We start from the raw sequence: 24,115 nt of genomic DNA on the forward strand, positions 1-24,115 counted from the left end.
TAATCTGTATCTAACCCTGCACATAGCACTAGTATTATTGATTCTCACTTCTCCTGCATGGAATTGATATTAAAAGAAAGTTGGCAATGCAATTTAGCTGCAAAAAAGGTAGACTCAAATCCCATCCAGAAAGCAAGGAATATTTATAAGGGCTTTTCAATTGAAGGTGTTAGCTTGTTGTGTTATCTTGTTTGCAGTTAGCAAGAACAAAGTCATTTTGACCAAAGTTGAGGAGTATATAAAAATGCTATCAAATCTCCTCTTTTCTATATACTTATTTATTCTTAATTTTTCAGTTTAAGATTTTTTTTTTTTTAACATAAAGATGATAGAACTAAAAGATGAAAATTATTATTATTTGGTTCTTGTCTGGAGTAAATGCAATTACGATATCAAACCCGATTATTACACATTTTAATACTTTGCGAATGCTCTGGGATTTTATGTAACTTTTTCTTCTCCCTTTGCCATGAGGAGTATATTGTATAACATATACTAAAATTAGCTATGTACAAGACAGTGTACAAATCAGTTTTAACTTATGGATCTGAGAGCTGGGTCAGAAGTAAAACACTTGACCAAAGACTAGAGACCGCAGATATGAGTCCTGAGAAAGATTAGAGGCATGAACAGATGGCATCAATGAAATTTCATATTAAAAAAATGATATTAGGAAAGAACTTGACATTGTCAGCATTCAGGAATGTGTTAGCAGAGCTAATCTCAGGTGGTATGGTCACTTAAACAGAATGGGCGAGGAAAGATTAGCAAAACAAGTGTTCTCTGCCAGGTTGGCAGGAATTCTTTCTTTTAGGGTTACACGGTGATCAGCACTCATATTTGTAGATTTAGGGACTCAAAAACACACGTGTTGAACAGATTATTTTATTAATTACAAATAATAGGCAGGAAAACGACCCAGAGGAAGACCAAGATATAGGTGGATTGATACGGTACAAAGTGCCTTAGACTACAGAAATATAAGATCTGATAATGTTGGAGTCTTGACAAGTAACAGACTGATTTTGAGGAAAATTGTAGATAGGAAGTTAGTAATGATGTAAATTTTTCACGTAGTACGATCATATCCTGTACACCCCTTGATGGTACATGTCAGGAATTTGATGATGATGCTATGAGGAGTTTCCGAAAAGTAAGATAACACATTTTTTTCCCTTTAATAATGGTGAAAGGGAATGAGATAAAACACTGTGGACAGATAGACCCGTTAATAACATTCAATGATATCAAAAAGACTGCCACTGCAGTGTGGCAAAGATGGTGGCTACCATGAAAGTTAGTCCAAAACAGGTGTCCGTCAAGTTATTCTTTTTTTGCAAACAAAAAAGGGCTTCAAGTGACATTCACTGTGAATGGTAAAAAGCTGATGTCAAAGAAGTAGGTGTATTTTTGGTGCAATGAATTTAATTCAGGCCATGGCAACATTGAAGATCGACATCAGACAGGTAAGCGTTCATCGAGCAAGAGAAAAGACAACATTTCAGGAATTAAGGGCATCGTTCTTGAAGACCAGCGAGTTAAAATGTGTGAAATTGCACAAGTGGTGAATTTGAGTAAGTCCACCGTTTACAAAACTGTTCACGATGTCCTTGGCTTTCAAAAGGTGTACTCCAGCTAGGTGCTCCAACAATTGTCAGAGGAACAGAAGGCAACACATGTGGGAATGTGTTTGGAGAATCTGCTGTGATACAGCAACAAAAGCAAAGATTTTCTTGCTCGCCTAATCGCAAGAGACAAAATGAGGGTTCATTACTTTACCCCAGAGAGCAAACAAGACTAACTTTACTATGCAATGTTAGACAAACTGAAAGTCAACATTCAATACAAATGACCAGGACTTCCAACAAGTGGCATGATATTGGTGCACAACAACACTACCTCCATATACTGCGCACAAGATTTGTGAGTAGTTGTGTTGTAATCATTGGGAAACTGCCACATCCCTCCCCTACAGCCCAGACTTAGCACCTTCAGACTTCCATTTGTTCAGCCCCCTCAAGAAACACCTTTCCAGATGGCATTTCACTATAAATGAGTAAGTTCATCAGGCAGCGTGACATTGGTTACTGGGTGTGAGCATGGACTTCTTCAGTACCGGTATTAATAAACTGATCTATCGCCGAGACAAGTGCATCAATAAATTTGGAGACTTTGTGAAGAAGTAGTGCATGTTCACTTATTTCTTATGTATGATTTAAACTTTTTATTAATAAACATCCTCGAGAAAAAAAAGTGTTACCTTAATTTTCAGAAACTCCCCCTCATACCTAACACAGCAATGATGGTAATGCAACATCGTTAGAAGCAGTCTCTCATACAATTTAGAAAGTCTGTTGCTTCCTCGAAGAGTATTTAATGGCATGTTTCACAAGATATACATTATCTACTCAAGCACTTTTTTTCTTCCTCCTATTTTGCAGTTCAGTCCATTACAACATATACAACAATTATGTTAAAACAATGTTTAAAGCAACAACAACAAAAAAAAAGCCATTACTTTAGTTATTTTGTTCCTAAAGAAATTGTCACATCTGCTTTGTGATCATACCACTACAGTGAAGAGTCATAACGCAAATCTATACCAAACACAAATGTGACATTCACTGTGGGGAAAATATCAAAAAATTGAATCTAAAAAGACGTAGGGCACGAACATATCTAATTAAGTACCAAAGCAAATTACAAAATAGCATGCATACATGCTAGAAAAAGTGTCAGTCATATGCTGATATTTAAATTCATTATGTGCATGAATTAGAAAATGAAATCACTTTTCACAATAGTATGTACAATATCTATGTAGAGTAATAGGAAAGTCTTGAAAGAACTTTTGGCCTTTTACTGAAAAAAAATTTGCAACCACAGCTCAATGCAACACTATAACTCTTACTATTACATTTTCCATTTTTCGAATAAAACGGCCATTTAATAGATGAACAAAGTTTAAAATAGCTATTTAAGTATTCATGGAGGCTCTACTGAGAAATTTGTCAAAAAATTCCAAGGAAAGAAAGCATAGAGTAAAATGACCTTACTCTACAAGAAAAACTGCACTGTCAATCAACTAGTCTAGTCAGTCTTTAATTATCTGGTACAGTAACTCATGACATATAGGGAATATTTTAAGAGGAAACATGTCTGGATACAGGAAGAGAACCCCCCCCCCCTCAGAAATATAAAGTTTTTTCCCCCTTAATCATTAGGTTTATTTCTGTAAGCTGAGAAGAAAAGTGTTATTGTCTGCAAATTGGCAATGATGCATTAACTGGCAATATATAATTTATGCAAAGTATCCTCATCTTTGTTTCATTCTGAAGAAAAAAAAATATTTTTTTTCCTTCAGAATGAAACAAAGTTTATAATGGTGAAAGTTGCTGGATTAAAAAACCCATAACACTGCAGAGGAATCCAATCCCATTTTGTCAACTTGTCATTGAGTTTTATTCATATACTTATTAAGCATGTGGAAAATAAATAAAAGCCTAACTTACCGACTGGTCAATTATCCTCTTGCCATATATCAAGTATTCATGCTTTGCCTCCTCATCACTGGGAATGATCCGCTTTCGGACTGACACATTACTCAGTCCACCACCGCCCATGGGTACCCAGCCCCCTGAGGAGTCATCCCTGGTCATGACCTGGGCTCGGACACGAACCAGGTAATTCCCACTGAAATGAACAAAATTTATATATGTAATAAAGTAAATTAAAAAAAGAGATAATATGATAAAAGTGGCAAAAATACTTGGGTTATTAAGTATGTCATAACCATATCAAAGAAAAAAATAAATAAAATAAATCACTGACAAACTTAGGTAACAGATGAATTTCATGACCTGGTGTGTGTGAGACTACTGCCCAGTTCAATGGACGTCTGAAGCAGCTTGAAAAAGTTTCATGTTTGATCTCTAGAGCAGCATTTGTAGATAGTAATGTACTATAGGTTTACAAAAATGTTTTGTTGGGAGTCACAAATACTCTCTGAACTGCTATTATTCACAAAGATGTCAGACAAAGCCTAAAAGATAATAAACGATAAAGAGAGGTTCAATGGGATCAATCAACTGGAATGGAAATATAATCAGTGTTTCTCTAAGAAAGTCTCCTTAAATAAAAAAGAGAGAGAAACTTTACAGACTTCTCTTTTTTAATTGCTTTAGTTCAGAGTGCTCACCTGTCTCCATTCATTGGCATGTGAATACTGGAATTTCTGCATTTATATAATACTCATAGATCAACATTAAGTGCATTTCCTCTTAAGGAAATGCAGTTAAAGTTCTTTAGGGAGCTCATCATTCTAAATCCACTCAAAAACCTGCCAAAAAGAAAGAATAGTATGCATGTGTGTCATCCTTAGCATAAACAACTGAGGAATATTTGCACTTAGGAACATCTTTGGGAAGCTCACTCTGAGTTTTCCACACAAAAAACTCAGTTTTTTGTGTGGAAAACTTTACATAAAACAGAGAGACTGAAAAATAATCTATTTCCTACTGAATTCACAAGCCATTTGTCTGGATGAGAATTATTTGGATTTTCCAGGTAGTCTGTTCATAATGTGCTACTGATGCAATTTATGATAACAGTTAAGCCTAGATTCATAAGAACAGTATTAGCATATTCGCAAAGAACAAGTTTTGTTACAATATTACTATTCATTTATAGATGGAGGGATAGAAGGAGCACCATTAAGTTAAGTTATGTTCATAAGCAAAAACAGACTCCAATCATTCATAGCACTATTATTATTTCAATCCATCATCACCAGGAATGCGAATGTATGGACTTCACAATTAATCCAACATTTGCAATATCTATCATACTTTGAACTCACTCACAGTCAAGGCAGCCACACCAGACTGGCAACCTATTCAACTCATTCACCACTCTCCAAAAACAGACTCCAATCATTCATAGCACTATTATTATTTCAATCCATCATCACCAGGAATGCGAATGTATGGACTTCACAATTAATCCAACATTTGCAATATCTATCATACTTTGAACTCACTCACAGTCAAGGCAGCCACACCAGACTGGCAACCTATTCAACTCATTCACCACTCTCCAAGCAAAAAATTTAGTCCTAAACACTTCTGCTAACTACATTCTTGTTTAACTTCCAAAGATGGTCTTAAATTCTCCCACCACCACACCTGTTTTTTCTGTGTTAATGTTGTAAAAACCCTTCGGTAATTTTTATGTCACAATCATATTACCCCTTTTCAAACAATTTCTGTAACCCACATATCTTCAGCCTATCCTCATAAGGTACATTCCATAGACGTGCCACCATCTTCGTCACTTGCCTGTGGATCCTCTCCACTTCCTCCTCATTCTGAAGAAATCCAGGTGACCAGATCTCTGTGGACCAAGGCCATATAAAGAGGTATAATAACATGTTTATCTTTGCTTGCCAGGAGTAATTAAGTAATCTGATGAGCTGCATTAGTCCTTTTGAGATATGCCCTCTAAACTTCAACTTCCCATCCATTAACACCCCCAAATCTGAATCCCTCGCTTCATCAATTTCCTGGAGTACAGTTCCATCAATATAGTACACAGCATGGTGAAAGTTTATTTTTCACTTGGTTAGAATATAATAAATTTATTTTAATCCTTTATCCAAGTGTGAGCAAACAAAGTTTGCACCTGAAAGTATCTTCAGGACTGGGGTAAGGTAGTGCAACACCAGGACGACTCCTTGCAAAGGTGGAGCAAGATACCAACACTTCTAACTCTGTATCTCCCATAATGCAAAACACATCTCCTTGCAGTGTTATGCATTAAGGGAGGGGCCACTACCCAGACTAGTTTCGACCTTTATTGAAGTCTCTTCAGTGGGAGCTAGGCCCAAGTGGAGATACCAGAGAAGCATTAGTAAAGTCATCTCTACCTATAGGAGTTGCCAAATAGTGTGCCACCTTTTTAATAAATTACTCTGGATTTAGAGAAAGATGTTGAAAGTTTATTTTTCACTTGGTTAGAATATAATAAATTTATTTTAATCCTTTATCCAAGTGTGAGCAAACAGAGTTTGTGCCTGAAAGTATCTTCAGGACTGGGGTAAGGTAGTGCAACACCAGGACGACTCCTTGCAAAGGTGGAGCAAGCTACTAACACTCCTATCTCAGTATCTCCCATAATGCAAAACACATCTCCTTGCAGATATGTCTAATGTTATGCATTAAGGGAAGGGCCACTACCCAGACTAGTTTTGACCTTTATTGAGGTCTCTTCAGTGGGAGCCAGGCCCAAGTGGAGATACCAGCCAGGTAACTCCACAGTGCATTAAGATTTAATGCACTGCCAACATCTAAGCATTGCAGTTTCTCATACCACAGCACTGCTACAAGCAATCTCCTAAGTTTGTCATACTTACCAACACTGTATCCCCTCTCCTAACTGAAACTTCCACACATTTAACAACCTCCCAGATCAAAACCATATGACCACTTTCACTAATTGGTGGCGGCGAGCTTCTGTAGCTTAGTCGGCATAGACTAAGCCCTTTGGTCAGAAAAACCTGGGTTAGATTCCCGTCCATGGCGGGAGGAACCTTTATCTGGTCTCTTTTGACTAAAGGTGAGTTAGCCAGTCTCATACAGAGGTAGAGGGTTTTTTCACATGGAAACTCAGGTTTTTCGTCCCCCAGAACAGGCAACTGGCCTGTAAACACACACACACACACACACACACACACACACACACACACACACACACACGGATCTACAGTCATAAAATACATCCTTAATCCCTCACTAGGAGGGCTCAATTAGTCCTAAGGGACGGTAGAGGAACAAGAGGGACCCCACACGAATAAATAAATAAAACTAATTAGTGGCAATTATGGTCATCTCAATTACACAAATTTCTCTGATCACTCATGGAATGTACTAGGGTTTGAGAGTGCTTGATCTGATAATTACATCAGATCAAGCACTCTCAAACCCCTAGTACATTCCATCACACTTTCTCAGATAACTATCCCTTAATAACTGCATAAATTCCATTTCCTTCCTCCCACATGTCCTTTTCGCTTTCCAAATCAATCCTTTCAACAGTTGAAGCCCCATAATAATTACTTGCTTTCCACTCAGTGAGTTTATTTGCTGATGCATACTATCCACATTATCCTTCACATCTCCTGTTCTATAGCAGCAACCAGCTATATATTTTAGCTTGCTGGCCTCCTATTTTACACCAGATGGCCTCAAATACACTATTTTCACTGGCCTGCAATTTAACTTCTATTCTCTTTTGTTATAGTTCATCAGCTTTCATCAATAAATCCCCATTCTTTTCTCTCTATTAAAATACTATACTTTTCACATTCTATCTCACTAACCATATCTTCTGTCAGCCAAATCTCACTAACACCAATAATTTTTGGCCAAGATGAACTAACCAATGCCAAAAACTCCTCCCCTTATTCTGAATTTTTAGGCTTTACACTAGCTATCCCATTCTGGTTTGTTACCAGTGGTAACCACTTAGGCATTTTTTGCTCATTTATATACTCAATCACCTCACTGGTATCTGTATACTTGCTCAATAGCCTCCCACACTGAAAGCTCCAGTTTCCCTGATTTTGCACATCCAATCTCACTTCAACACTTTTTCCAGACTCTGAATATCAAATCCATTCAAATACAAACCATCCACCTTGTATAAGTCCTTACGTCCATCAAACAAATTATTATGCAACACCTTGACGGGAGGGCACTTTGCACACCATGTCACAACAGCATTTTTATCTCTTCTCTGGCTGATTTGCTACAGAGATGTTGAAATAACGAATTAAGATCTTTTGCTAAATCTTCAACAGTTACATTGGCATTTCTTGCAATAGTGGCCTCCAGCATATCATTATTGAGAGACAGGGCACTCAGAGTGAGGGGAGTCTTTCAAGCTAAAGTCCCCTTGTCAAAATTTTTAGAACCATTGCTGGCACTTTCACACATTCAAAACATTATCACCATACATTTCTTCCACATTTTTTGCAGTATTAGCAGCACTGTTTCCTTTTTTTGAAGTCAAAGCATGATTTGCCTAATGTGCTCTTCAATGACCTCCATAGTAATAAAGGGTTATTTAAACAATAACTTACGTTGCACGCTGAGACACGTTTTGAACAAGTATACAGTATAAAAAAATGACATTACATTTTGGGATGACCCGATACTTAAATGATGTAATATCAGAATGTGTAACTTAATTAAGCAAGAGATTTGTAAAAAAAGAAAAAAAAAGATGAGGAAGAAATATCATGCACATAAGGATGATGTCAGTTATGATAATTATAAGCAGCAGGCCAGAAGTCACAAGTGTTGTATGGAAAGCTAAGTCCAAGTATGAAAAGAAAGAATGAATCTGAAAGAATAACTCTACCGAATGCAGATGGCATGCAGGTGACTGATGCAGAAGTGATTGTTCAACTAATGAGCAGCATTTTGTTAAAAGCTATCAACATGGTATATGCAACAACTCTTTACTGCATGAGGAAACTTACCTAGATGAGGAAGTACAAGAGCTCTTGCATAAACTGAATAAGAATTCTTAATAGGAACTGATAGGATATCAGCATGGATGCTAAAAGGGTATTCAACTGAACTGGCTATTCCCTTGACCAGGCTATATAATTATGAAGCCTCACACACACACATCATGGTCAGATCATCTTACGTGACCAGAACCTAAGGCAAATTTCCATCTCTTTCTCTGTTTGTGTGCGTGTGTGTGTGTGTGGATTTAGGTTTATAAATATACGCTTAGAATGAAAATAATGAACAAGGAATTTTTGTTTTCTTTTAAATGTGTGTGTTATAAAGCTTTTCAATAGTCATTTTGAACATATTTGTTAATGACAATCTCATCCAAGAAAACCCAAGCTGGAAACCTAAAGCACATTCAGTATCAATGATAGGCTAAAGGTTAGTTAATCCAGGAATCTTACTCATACCTTTCAAGTAATTTCAATTCCATTTTGCCTCCAAATAAGCCAAGTCCCACACCAGACACTTTCATAAATATCCATCTTGCAACCTATTGGCTGAAGAATAGAGATGCTATCCACTCAGCAAATCAGGCAAACTTTTAAAAATACTACCAGAATAAAGTACACAACTTCTTTAGATGTCAACTGCCATCTAAAAGGAATATGTTCCATATGTCCCCCCAAAATTCTACTTATTAAATCAAGGTAGTAACACAAGCCAATCACAAGGCAAAAAAATATGTATTGAGTGAAGGAGGGGAAGAAATGTTTTAAATTCGTACATGAAATAAATTCAGAATTCTGAAGAAGAAAAAAAAGATTTTTTAAAATAATTTTCAATGGTAATTTAAGTTTGTAATAGTGTTTTGTTATCTCATATTAATATTTCAAGATAAATAAATAAATAATAAAACACATACACAGGCAAGATTTATTGAAAGTGTATAAAGAATGAAACCAATTACAACCGAAGATGGACTGCTGTTGGCAAGATTAAATGATAGTAAAAGAGCAGCATTAAGGATATAATTATTTTGAACTTCCACAGAATCCCAGGATCCATTATGTGCAGCCTACACTATCTCATACAATGCCTATGATGCTATTCTTTGAATTCGTTCACTCTGATAAATTGCATGTACCAGTCAGGCAATCCATTTCACTCATTCAGTCAGCTAAAAACTTCATACCCTTGCTAAAGACATTCCTACTCAATTTACAAATATGACCTCTCAGGGCATATTTAGAATTGTTGTTGTGGTCCCCAAGCTATAACTTAAGAGGCTTCCTCTACCGAGGGAATTTCAGTTTATCTATCTGAGACAAAGGTCCCTTGCAATGTAAAGCCCTAACAAGTTGTAGCCTTGATAATAAATCTATTTAAATAAATCATAAATCCAACCCTATGAGCTTGTTACATTTTGTTCAATTCTGTAATGAAACATTTCTTTTGCATCCCATCAAACCTGCTATAGCAAATGTTGTAACATAGAACCCCCTTGAGTCCTCAGAGAAAGCTTTCAGACACTTGAAAATATCTACCTCTGAAATCTATAAGTTCCTTAATCTCCCCATGAAATCCAGGAGACCAAATCCAAGCACTGCAATCCAGAAAGTTATTGTTCCATTAAGGTCTTAAGAACAATAACTTTCTTACCCATAGTAAGTGCCTTCCACAACATTTTTCTAATCTTCGTGCTGCTTTCATGGCTTGCACAGTGTCCTATGATTTTAACCGTTGACTCGCCTATTCCTAGATCCCTAACTTCATTAATTTCTTGCAGTAGTCTTATCAATGTAATATGAAGTGAGTATGCAACCTCAAATCTGAAATGCACATCCGTGTAAAGTTATAATAACTATACATCCATTCCTCCGCTACATTCCTTAAGGGGTGCAGCAGAGGAATGGCAAGCTTGATGCATTAATTGCCTAAAAAACCCCAAGTAAGAGACTAAACCCATTGTGGATGGATGCAACAGTGTATTCAAATCTTCCTGGAGAATCCATCTCATTTACTTCTGCTTTGCAAAGCTTAACATCAGTGAAATTATTTAATATTCCCCCGAAAACAACCCCCTATAAATAAAGCAAATCCTCTAGAGTAGATGTAGCTTTTAGTCCTAGCACTTTTTTGAAAGATCAGTGGCAGCTGGCCATCAATGATTTCTTTACACTTGGAGGGACTAAAGTAGACAACTGCCACCATCTTGTGGTCCTAAACCTGAAGAACTTTGTATCTAAAACATTAAATTCTATGGCTGATTTGATTTGCAAGGCTAAATGAAATATTCCGAGAGGAAAACCCTACTTGCCTATGCCAAAATCAATTAATTCAGGATACCCATAAAAAAACCTAGGAAAGTTCTCCTAGTCAGAAACTAGAATTAAGCCTGTAAAGTCTTCCTTCCAGTGGTCTAGCACTACTGGAAGGAAGTGCTTAAGATTTCTCATAAGGCAAATTCCATTTCCACAGGGCTATACAGGCACAGCAAACAAAGCTTAATATCATTAAAATTAAGCGGCAGCAATTTAAGCACAGTACTCTGTGGCACCAAAGAGTCATTGCATTATACTAGATACTGCTTCACTATAAAACGATGACTGTCATCTATCCCTCTCATCCATTTCAGCATCATGCTCATCCCATTTCTATACCTATATAATAGCCTTTAATGAAATATCCCTGTCAAATGCCTCTGCAAAATCCAGTAATATGATGGTACAATGATTTCTCAAGCTACGTGATTATCATAAAAGGTGAGTAAATTACTTATTAAGGAAAATTTAGTCAGCTACAAGAAGTTATGTGCAATAACAGATTGTTTTTAAAGCAGTTAAGAATATGGAAAGTATTATTTCCATAATATACAGATAAACAATGGGATTGCATAAACAGTATGCAGTTTTAATAAGTTTCAAAAAATGTTTAATCATCAGTGGTTGAAAATATTATGGGTTAGACATGACTAATTAGAAAGGTAATTATATTTTATTCATATTCTGCTCAAGGGGGGAAATCTATATCTGAAGTGTTCATTAGGTTTGAGATAATCAAACATGCAAGCCAAAAAAGTTTGGGTACTTTTTTTCCTTTAATGACTAATGTTGACAATACTGCAAACTCCAGAACCATATGCCTTTCATGAAATTACACTTAACGAAACATAGTAAACTATCACTTAGCACAGTAAGCAAGGAATTAAATTTCTTGATAATCAACAGGGGTGTCTATTCGGGGATGTGCACCCATGGAATAGCAACATCATCAATATTTTATTTTTGCATTTATTCCTGTTAAAGACTCCCTTAACTGTTTCCTGGCTTCACATAATTCCTAAACACAATATACTAATGCTTATGAAGAGGACACTTTTTGATGTGTAAACATTGCATCAACATTTGCATTAATAGCTCGGGTGTGCAGTCACAAATACGGACACCTTTGAAAGGTAGAGTGTGTTGAAATAATAGCACCAGAAATAAATGGCTGTGATTGGTTATTGTGTCAACCAATCCAATCAAACATTGTCATGAGTTGCTGTTTTTGTTTTCCGAGTTTCATCTGTTTGGCATGCATGAAGTGTGAACTGACGTGTTTAAGACACGGTATAGACAAGTTTTTAATATATAATTTTCTATAAATAATTTATAACTTTTTTTGCCCATATTTACAATGGAAAACAGTGTTGATGATCTACTGAATGTCCCGTTTTCTGCCAGAGCTTTTAAAGATTGCACAATTGTAGTCTAAAGAGATGAGCCTCATCCTTTTCTTCCAAATTTACTATTATATTTACACCTTTGAGTAATTCAAATATATCAACCAAATATAGCATTCTCCTTCATTATTGTTTTCTAATATATCTTAAAATAAACACATTGTCCCCCACTCCACAGAGATTTAGTTACAATTACCGTATTTTTCCATGTATAAGATGATATTTTTTTCTAAAATTTTTAGACCAAAAATTGGGGTTTGCCATGGGGGTGGGGGGTAACCGGTTGAGAAACCCGCAGTCGCTGTGGCGAAACTGCCAGTACCTTGTCTCCCATGAACAGGCTTTCGCCAATCACTAGCCTTTGTTAACTCTGTTGATTGATATCATTAACGGCTGATTCTGAATAAACCAACCAGAACTCTGAAAGCATTCATACGTCTGCAACTCGTTGGCGGGGTAAGTTAATGCAATATTTTGAGAACAGTATTTTTTTTCCGGACATTTTTGCCCATAAAAATGTCCGAAAATAAAAAAATGATTGTCATATTCTTCAAAATTCAATAAATCAATTACACAAAAGAACATGGAAATAAAGCTTCAGAGAGACAGTTCGGACCTCCTCACACTGAGTGTATGATTAGACAGTGGAGAAAACAGGAAGAACAACTACTTGAGATGCCAAAAAAAGAAGAGGGCCTTATATGGAAAACCAGCAAAATGGCCAAACTTGGAGCATAGGCTTAAGAATCAGCAATGCCATGGATGGAACTGAGGATGATCTCATATATATAGACTGTGACTCAGAAGGCAGCAGTGATGTAGAGGTTGAAGAAAGTGATATGTCTGGAACTAATAGTGATGAAGAAAATGATATGCCCGAAACAGGATGATACATAATTTCTTATGTATGTATCTTAAGGATTATGGAGCAGTGCCAGATTGGGATATGTGTGTCAACCAAGCTTATTCAATATTGAAGCAAAAAGGTTTGCAAAAGAAATGAACATTGTTGATTTCACAGGAAAGGCAAAATAGTGCTTCAACTTCATGAGGAGAGAAGGGTTGGCCATGAGAACATGAACCAAGTTAGTCCAGAAAATGCCACCAACTTATGAGGATAAAATCCAACAGTTTTACTCCTATGTCATAAAACTTCAGAAAAAATATGCTTTTGAACAAGTCAGATTGCAAACATGGATGAGGTGCCTTCCAACAGAACTGTTGATATGAAAGAGGTCAAAACAGTGGCAATCAAAACTAGTGGTCATGAAAAGACCACTTGTTTTGATTGCCACTTGAAAGTTAAATGACCAATTTGAAAGGACAGCACTATACTGCTGTCCTTTCATGCTGTGCAGATGGTACCAAACTGCCTCCTATACTCATTTTTAAGAGAAAAAAGTATCCTAAAGAGCATACCACCTGGCGTTCTTGTCCAAGTTCATGAGAATGGCTGGATGAATGAAGAGATCATGGCTATTTGGCTTGCAAAGATTTGGTCCAGAAGACCTGGCGGGCTCTCGAAGAGGCCAGCTTTGCTCGTGTTTGATCAGTTCCGAGCACATTTAACAGAAAAGACAAAAAGAGTTGCAGCAGGTTTGCAAACACAGCTAGCAGTTATTCCTGGTGGACTTACAGGTCAGTTACAACCACTAGATATTTCTATCAACAAGCCCTTCAAAGCTCTGATGAAAGAAGAATGGAATAAATGGATGGAAAAAGCAGGTAATAACTTGACACCGACAGGAAGAGTGAAAAAACCAACCATTACTGAGATATGCAAATGGGTCCTAAACTCACAGAATGAAGTCAAGCAAGAGGCGGTTCTGAAGTCCTTCAAGGAATGTGGAATCAGCAATGCCATGGATGGAACTGAGGATGATCTCATATATATAGACTATGACTCAGAAGGCAGCAGCGATGCAGTAGAGGTCGAAGAAAGTGATATGCCTGAAACAGGGCGATGCATAATTTCTTAGTATGTATCTTAAAAACATTACCTAATTATTAAATATACTCTGAATATTTTTAAAAAAATTATTATTATTATTATTATTATTACCCCAAGACCTCATGGAGTCAAAGACTCATCTGGGAGGTCCTTTGTTCTGTTTTATGTATAAAATATTGATTTCTTAATTTTGGGTTTGAAAAAGTAGGGTTCGTGTTATACATGGGAGCATCTTATACATGGAAAAATATGGTAATTGATAATTTAAAGTATTCAAAGTTATTCAATTAATTGCATTTGACACAATTAAGATGAACGCTGGTGCACTACACACTCTTAAACTTTTCATACATTGATAAAAATGCAATCATACGGTCAAACTGATGTACATTTTGTAGCATGGGTTGCATAAGCCGCACGACAGCACACCCAATCAAAATGGGCACGCAACGCCACTACTAATCACCTTAGTAGCTCAACATCTAGCGTGAAAAATTTCATAGCACATAAACAAAGAAAATTATATTAATAAGCCAAACAAATTTAAAATATATCTGAGAAATTGTTTATGAGATGGTCTAGAACAGTGGTTCTCAGGGCAGCCTGGAAAGTTAGCATAAATATTTTTGCAGCTTTGCAAGAACAGTATAAACTAATCTTCACGTTCTTATATAGATTAAATAAAGAACTCTAAATAAAGCTGTACACATTTCTTATGAAATTTTGAATTTTAGAAGGAAATTATAATATTAGTATTACTTCCAAGCCTCAAACTCCAAAGTTTCATTGCATGCAGGCCAAATATTCACATACCACAATATCATTAATAACATACTCAAATGTGATAACTAGCCATTACATTCAAATTTTCTTATATTTATCTATTTGCAGCTGATTTTAATGCAAAGTCATTCACAAAAAGTAGTTAAAAAGTTTTTATCACCTAGTTATAAAGTAAATTATATTCTTGGTTATTACATAAAAGGACATATGCCCTTTCTTGTATAATGAAACCTGTGGGATATCCATTATTATACAATCAGAAGTGTACAAAAAACATGCTTGTCCAGAGATTTGGATACTGTCTTAAAGTAAGATTATCATTTTTTGTGAGAAGGCAAGCAGGATTGAGTTTTGCTGGCATTAAAATTAAGATTATCAGAACATCACTGAATTACTGGAGATCATTTTTTTTTTTTTTACTGAACACTTCATAAAGAGAAGAAGCAAAAGGTTTCATAGTTATTTGATACAGAACAGTTTAAAGGATTCAGGAAAGGTCACAGAAGTTGCTGTTCTGGAAGTTTTGGCTTGTGTAGTGTAAGATTTATTATATGAAGTAGTGCAGAGTATTGTCATCAGCAAAACTGCAAATTCCATTTGCAGTCAACTGGAAATGATCCAAACCCAATCAAATGAATCGAAAATCCACTTGAGATTCCCTAATCATTTTCACAGCACATGTCCAAAAATGGGAAATACATGAAGATGAACATGCTGCTCTTCTTCCCTTGTGGAAAACAATCCTAGTGAATTCTCTCACACAATCTAATCTTCATACAATGCCACTTTTGAATCATTACCTCTTTCTTCTGGTTATCAATTATGCAGTCAATTTGCATCCTCCAATCATGCTGCATATGTCTTCTCATTTCTCAAATTCAACCTTTGCATTCACTTGCTTACTTTTTTTTTTTTTTTTACTGAACACTTCTTCATAAAGAGAGGAAGCAAAATGTTTCATACTTATTTAATACAGAACAGTTTAAAGGATTCAGGAAAGCAATATTTTCAAAACAGGACAGAAAGTGAAGTCATTTTAAAATCTGCATTAAGTAAGATTTTGAGTAATTACAGAAATCATATTGAAGTTTGATATCAAGTGCAGAATCTGAACTGAGGGTAGCTATAATAAGCAAAAGTGCATGCATCTATGTGAAATTAAAAACATTTTCAATAATGCTTCATGCAAATGTTACTTCAATATTACATTAAAAAAGGGCTTCCCAATACCTTGACATCCTCCAAGTACTTGCTTACTGTGTAACACATTTCCAGAAAATGTTAGCATAAATGAGTAAGAAAAGTTATGAAAACTTTTCTTACAGGTATTTTGATTTAATTTAATTCTGATTAATTAATAAATCAATTAAGAATGATAGGTATAAGTAACCACTAAGGTTAATTAAAGACTGTAAAGCCAAATTTGAATTACTGCTGGTTAGGAATGCTAATATTACATGCACAGTTTTTTTAATTCAAAAAACTGCATAAGAAAAGCTTAATTTATTCTGTTATCCATGATACAATTACATACACCAAAGCAGATGTCACTGTTAATCTACTTTGACCATGTTCACATCACTGAGACAGGAAATAGTAATTCTGATTTGAAATTTGCAAGGGTTAATTCAATGCCTAAAGGTAGTTTTGCCTAAAGAAAAACATTATGGACTGCTTAAGTCTTATACATAAAAAATAGAAAAAAAATCCTTTGCCCATCCCTAGTAATGCTATAGGTTTACAAAACTTCATAGGTGGGGTAGCATAAAAAACACACATGGTAATGGAAAAATTAAGAATTATATCTAGGATATCCTCAGGTGCCTGTGTAGCCTTGTAGTAATACTTCTGCAATGCTAGCCAAAAGACAGACCTGATTCTAGTTGGCAATTACAGGAATTTTTCCTTAGTAGTATAGCAATTAGTATCCATGTCAGTCACATGGGAGTTCAATTCCCTGCCAGAGAGGTTTACATTTGTGCTGCTATAGTGCAGTCAGAAGAACAGGATAAAGCACTTCAACTGCAAAAGACCAGAGTTCAATTTTCATCATGAGAGAACTGGATTTCAATTTTCCACCCCGTATGCAATTCACACACAAAATACCAAGTACTGGATGATAGATGGCATAGTAAGGATGGTGGATTATGTGATGTGTAGATACTGACTGTGTGTATGTATGGCAAGTTGTGTGTTGTAGAATGCCCGTCTGCAACAAGTCCTTGGACTCTACGAGAGTGTCGTGTAATAATAGGACCATCGTTCAAGCAGGGTACATGGTATCATTAAGACAATCAATTATGACAAACCTGTTTACTTTTTATAAAGAGGTGAGAGAATTAGATTTACCACCAACCACCACCACTGGTATTTCCACAAGGTAATGCCAGTGATTTGTTTGGATTTCAGCAAAGCCTCTGATGGTGTTTCACATAAGAACCTATAGGTTTAAATGCACCAGATAGGTATCAGTCATCTAGTGAGATGGATAGGAAACTGGTTGACCTTTAGATAACAGGAAATGGTTTAGAGGGCAGTCTTCTAAAAGCCAGATGGTTAGGAGTAGACTATTTAAGGGCTCAGTGTTGGGACCCTGTTTAAATTCATTATAATGATTATGTTCAAATATTGAGAGTAAAATGTTCTCTTTTTTGCTGGTCTGTTCAAATTACCTTACTTCTTTACAGGATATTAAGATTAAGAGTGTAAAAATGAGGTTCAAAATTTAACGTGAACAAATATGTGATTTGGTATGCTAGTATTTGATGAACGTAAGTGAAATCGACAGCCTTTAGAGAGATTAATAAAAAACATACAAGGATTTGGATATTTTAGTTCATAGGGAATTTAAGTTCAGTAATCATGTTTATAACATGAAAAACTCAAAAGATTGTAAATTTCAGTTTTGCACCTCAAGAGAAAGTGGAACTATGACACTACTATAAGTCTGTCAAACCAATAGCAGATTATGGCTCATAACTTGACTCACTCAGATTTTAATGTGCTGAGAAAACTGAAAGCAATTCAGAAAATGCTCATTAGTATGTGGGGAGATTCTGTTATGAGAATTAGTTAGTTAGCTGAAATTTGTTAAATTTAGCTAAGAGAAAACTGAAGTCAGGAAGTTAGGTCAGGACGTGCAGAAGATAGGCAGCAGTTCATTTTGCTGGTCAAACCAGACTATTACATGGCACAGTAAAAAGAATGGTAAAGAGGGGGATTAGAACAAATATGAAGTTTTTTTTTTTTAAATTTATTTTAGCATTGAAAGTATATGGAGAGAACTTCAGCAATGAATTACAGAAGAAATTTTATTATTATTTGACACCTCCAGGGAGTCAAAAGACTCATCGAGGGAGGGCATCTGCTCTACAACTCTGTCTCCACCAAATGACCGCAACTACACCAACCACCACCACTGGTATTTCCACAATCACAAATATCCATGCCCTAGGCGGGATTCAAACGCACAGCCTTTTGGCTGGAGAGCCGAGTGGTTAGCGTATTATTACTATTAGACACCTCCAGGAAGGTTTTCAAAAAAACTAACAAATTGCAGATTTGGTTGAAGAGTTTGAAGGTGGCAATAAGTGAGAATTTTTTCAAAATCTTTTCTCCATGCTCAAAAATGAATGCATTTTATACAAGGGAAAACACTTCTGTGGACTTTTTCCTTTCAGACGATGTTGACAGAAATTGTCGATGATATAAAGAGAATTTACAATGAAATGTGTTTGTATATATTAATTCTTCATAAAAAGTTAAAAAAAAAGTCACAATTTGTCTGAGTCTGATAACAGCTGCCTTAGTGTAAACAGCCTGGTGCCTGATAAGTAAAAATTTTTAACCGTGTAGATAGGATTATGTGTTTGTCACACATGTTGGATTGGATTTAAATGGTATTGATATGAACACAGATTGATAAGAAAATAACTATTTATTAACTTAAAAGCTAATATTTCGCTGGTATTATATCCAGCACCTTTAGAGCATACAAACAAAGTTTGTTACAAATGCGAGACAACCATAATCCAGTGTAACAGTGGTAGTATAAGTAACTGCAGCATGCAACCCAAGACTACAGTCCTAATTGGTGCCATCTAAGTTATGGGGAAAAAAAAAAAAAAAAAAAAAAAAAAAAAACACATAGTCCAAAGATTTGAAGAAAAAAAAAAAAAAAAAAAATATTAATTTGGTCTTAGGATGACTGTCTCCCAAATCTCTGGTAGATACAGACAAATCGGCCCTTCAGAACACACGCAATTTACAGATATAGAATACCAATTGTGGTGGAGGTGGGAGGTAGATGGCATTGATGGAGATGATTCGTAGTAGAGGTTTGGTGTAGTGGTTGAGACAGTTGTAGGTGTCCTCCTGCGATGAGTATTCGGACTCCTTGGAGGTGTCAGGAATAATAATATATATAGCCATAGTTATTAAGGTTTGGAGTATGTTTTAAGGCTTCTGTTGATTCCAGGAACAACCTCTCTGACTTGTAGATTCTGTGCAGTACTTTTGTTTTTTTTCCAATTGACCGAACTTGCCATAGCGAAAGTGCTGGATATATTTTTTTGTCCACAGTTCTTCCTGTCTGTCCATAGTAGGTTCGCATTTGTAAACTTTGTTTGTGTGCTCTGAAGATGCTGGATATAATACCACCGAAATATTAGCTTTTAAGTTAATAAATATTTATTTTCTTATCAATCTGTGTTCACATCAATACCGTTTAAATCCAATCCAACAAATAAAAATTTCATTTCTCTTTCATGTGAAGATCTAGCAACTCCACCGGAATATGACAAACTGTGACATGTGCATTACATTTTTTGCACATAGGTGGGTCATCAACCCTCAGTAAATAAAAATGTGTAATATGACTGAGACTCAAGAAGAGCCTAGCAAGAACAACTTCCTCTCTTCTGTTTGTACATGAACTGGATCTGCTAATGCTTCCTGCTATTGGACAATTCCCTTCGATCTTATAAACTGTCTGTAGTCTATGTATGGTACTATCAAACAGTATGTTGAAAAAGTATGAGCTGATCTCTTTTTCCCTTAATTCTAATGTGGCTGGGAATCTAGTACAACCAATCAAAATTAAGGATCCTCATTTTGTACAACAGTTGCACAACCTCACAACACACTAGATATGGATTATTCATAGGTGAGGAGATGGACTGTAAAGAACTCAATGAGTCTGTATAAATTACACACGTTTGGTAGCGGTTTTCTTGTGCAAGCTGAATGACATAGTTTTGCTGTATAATTACTGCAGTCAAGTGGGATCTGGTTGGATATAGTAATGTTATAAAACACGGCAACACACCCAACAGAAGTCTGAGATCATGAACCATCAGTATACACAGGCAAGAAATCAGAGTGGACTGCTCTGTATGCATTAAACAATTGCAGGTAGACTGATGATGGTGTAACAGACTTCTGTAGTTGAAAAACTGAGAGACTGCAGGATGGAGTGCAAACCTGCCATGAAGGAATGATATTATGTTTGGTGCAGGTAATGTCAACATTCTTACCAATAGCTTGCATAATCTCTTTAGCTGATTACCAAAGGGACATATAGAAGTAGTGTATTATTGAGCTTCCCAACACAGAGAAAGAGCATAATTAAGGGATAGAGCCAGTTCATTTCCTTCACAGATTGTGTAAGCTATTGGTAAGAATGTTGACATTACCCGCACCAAAACATAACATCATTCCTTCATGGCAAGTTTGCACTCCATCCTGCAATCTTTCAGTTTTTCGACCACAGACTTTGAGTAGGTGATGTGCAAAAGGCACAGTAACTACCTGTACACTCAGATGATGGATGGAATCCAACTACTACAGGCTACTATGCCTTGCAGAACCCTAGACTTGAGACCCATAATCCAGCTTTGAATATATAAACATATAATAAAGACGAAGCAAAGAAAATCAATCTGCACCCAATTGCAACGGAATAGAATGCAAAGGAGATTCAATATTCTCTTGCACTTTTCTCTTAATAGTGTATTGCCTAAAGCAGAGAAAGCTGTTCAGTGACTGAGTTAACTTGGATAGCAGTGTCCTATTTAAGACAGAGTCTTGGGGAACACACTATTCATGATATTGCAGAGATAGCTTACTTCCTACTCCGACTTGCCATACTTGGCCAAATAGCAAGCTTTTAATAAATACAAAAAAAAGTATTCTCTAAGGCCTCTGTTATAGAGGTCTTTTAATATGCCATATCTTCAGGATGTGTCCAACCTTTTCCATGTCAAAGAACACTAAAACGAAATGTTGTTTCAGGAATGTAACTCTTATATGTGCTTCTGAATGGACCAAATGATCCAAAGCTGAACAATGCCTATGAAAGCCACAGTGTGTGTTGGAAGGATCTTATAAAGACAGCTGGTCAGAGCAATAGGTCAATAAATATTTGTGTTGGGTCACTTCCTGATTTTGGGATCATAATGATAACTGACTTATGCCAAGAATCAGAAACTCTTCCTCTAAGTATTCTGTTGTATAGTAAGAAAAGGAGGTGTTTTATCATCTCGTAATGGATGTCATCAGCTATTAATGAATAGCTGCTTGTAAGACTATAACCCTTTAGTAGAAAAGATTAACTGCTGTTTTTCTTGGCGTTCTTTCAATATTAAAAAATCAGGAGGATACGCAAAGTTGTTGCTGAGATACTGGCAAAATTTTCTCTCAAAGTGTCTTTGGGAACAGCAACCACACATCCATTATGTTCCAAGGTAGATGATTGGTGTGTTCTGTATCTATCTTTCATTTTCTATATTTTATTGTATACAATTTCTGCACTGGTTATTTGATTAAGTGACGATGTAAATTGGATCCAAGATTGTTTTTGACTCAATGCCCTCATATAACATGATTTGGCCAAACACAATTAAAAGCTAGTAAGTTTGTTGTGGTAGGGCATCTACGAAATCCATTGCTCTGTTTCGATCTATTTTGGCTGTTTGGCGCTCAGAGTTCCACCAAGACTTTACATAGAGTGGAAAGCAAGATGATGTTTTTGCAACTGCAGCTACATGCACAATATAATCTGTTACATAGTTCACTGTTTCATTGATAGGCATTTGGCTGCTTCAGCATCAAATTTTTCAAGATGGAAAAAAAAGTATTCCAGTCAGCATGGCCAATTTTCCAAATGGGTAGACATGTAGGAAAACATGGTCCCTGTGAAGACAACACAAACAACAGGAAAATGATTGCTTATATAGATGTTCTCTTTGACATCCCACAGGAGTAGTGGAAAAATGGCAGGGGAGAAGATTGCAAGATATATTGCAGAATAATACAAGAGGGTAGATACGTGGAAGAAAGTACCAACTCCATTATTAATAAGGGAGAAGATATGACATTCAAACATTCGGTAAATATAACCCCATCCGTTCTTGTAAACCCATTAAAATTTGCCCATGAGAAGAAGCATGAGCTGTGGCAGTTGCAATATAAGTTTATTAAGTGACATCTCATTTAACTCAATGCACTGGTAAATATATCGAACACACTGTAATAAGAAATCCCACAGAGAGGCAAATCACTACTGCTTCCAGAGCAGTATTAAGCTGGACATGATGGAGAGGAGTATGACTGTCCACTAGGATAGCTATTCCACCTGAGCAGGATCATCTCCAGTTCTGTTCTTGCATACAACAATTAACCTTAAGAAATGGTCCTTGCTGGGCTCTTTAAATATGTTTCTTGCAGACAGAAACACAAAAGGCCTGTGTTTCTGCAGCAAATCGTGGAATTATTGATATTCAGGCAAAACCTAAGACAGTTCTATTGTAAAATTTTTCTTATTTGTTTTGACTTTGGAGACTTGTCCTATTTCTGAGAGGTTGAGGGCTTACCTTTGTCAGGTTTATATTTATTAATTGATTTTGGGATGTATGGATGGCCAGCATATCTCTTCCTCTAGGAAAATATTTAATACATCAGATGACAAGAATTTACTTGCAATGGATACTGAAGTCTCCATTTTTTCTGTAGGGATTTATCCTTCAGTGATATCATTACAGAGAATTACAGAGGTATTTCCCTACTGAGTGTTCCTGGCAAGATCTATGCAAGTATACTTGAGAAACGGTTGAGAAGAATTGTGGAAGAAAAGCTTGGTGAAGAACAAGCTGGATTCAGGCCAAATAGAGGCTGTCAGGATCAGATCTTCACTTTACGACAAATAGTCAAGAAAGCATGGGAATATAACAAAGATCTGTATTTAAGTTTTGTCGATTTGGAAAAGGCATATGACAAGGTGACAAGAGAGAAGCTATTCAATATGCTGCAGTTATATGGTGTCAATGGGGCATTATATCAAGCAATACTTAGTCTTTATTTGAGTTGTGAGTCAGCAGTTAGAATTGAAGGAAGTACAGGAAGATGGTTTAATGTTAAATCTGGTGTGAGACAAGGATGTACATTATCCCCTCTGTTATTCATTATCTATATGGATCACATTATGAAGGAATGTGGTATTAAACCTGATATCAAAATTGGAGATGTTAATGTCAGCTCTTTGCTTTATGCGGATGATGTTATACTTCTAAATAAATCCGCTACAAGTCTGCAAGATTCTCTGACTAAATTGAATAGCTGTTGTAATAGATATGGTATGAAGGTCAGCAATAAAAAGACAAAGACAATGAAAATAGGCAGAATCATTGAAAATGTCAACTGTGTTGTGAATGGAGAACCTGTGGAACAAGTAAAACATTTCAGCTACTTAGGCACAATTTTTACCGAAGATGGCAAACTAAATATAGAAATAGACAACAGAATCAGCAAAGCTGGTATCGTGGGAAGTCAATTGAATAAATTCATATGGAATAAGAAAGAAATTAGTCGGAACACTAAATTAGCTGTATACAAGACTGTGTTCAAACCAATTTTAACTTATGGATCTGAGAGCTGGGTCAGAAGTAAAACACTTGACCAAAGACTAGAGACCGCAGATATGAGAGTCCTGAGAAAGATTAGAGGCGTGAACAGATGGCATCAATGGCAATATCATATTAAAAATGAGGATATTAGGAAAGAACTTGACATTGTCAGCATCCAGGAATGTGTTAGCAGAGCTAATCTCAGATGGTATGGTCACTTAAATAGAATGGGAGA

The 24,115-nt window shown here is 36.0% G+C and overlaps 1 protein-coding gene across 1 annotated transcript in view; it reads right to left on the reverse strand.

Moving 5' to 3' along the window:
• The window catches only part of LOC150102351 (sprouty-related, EVH1 domain-containing protein 2-like), a 274,537-nt gene that overhangs the window by 83,385 nt on the left and 167,037 nt on the right, over nucleotides 1–24,115 (reverse strand). Inside the window, exon 3 of the mRNA XM_090398771.1 lies at nucleotides 3,513–3,693. Coding sequence (XP_090254897.1) covers nucleotides 3,513–3,693 — 181 coding nt within the window. The remainder of the gene's footprint in view (nucleotides 1–3,512; nucleotides 3,694–24,115) is intronic.

This window comes from Typopeltis vanoorti, chromosome 10, assembly GCF_054136105.1.
Source record: "Typopeltis vanoorti isolate ZY-2024b chromosome 10, IOZ_Tvanoo_1.0, whole genome shotgun sequence".
Lineage (NCBI taxonomy): Eukaryota > Metazoa > Arthropoda > Arachnida > Uropygi > Thelyphonidae > Typopeltis > Typopeltis vanoorti.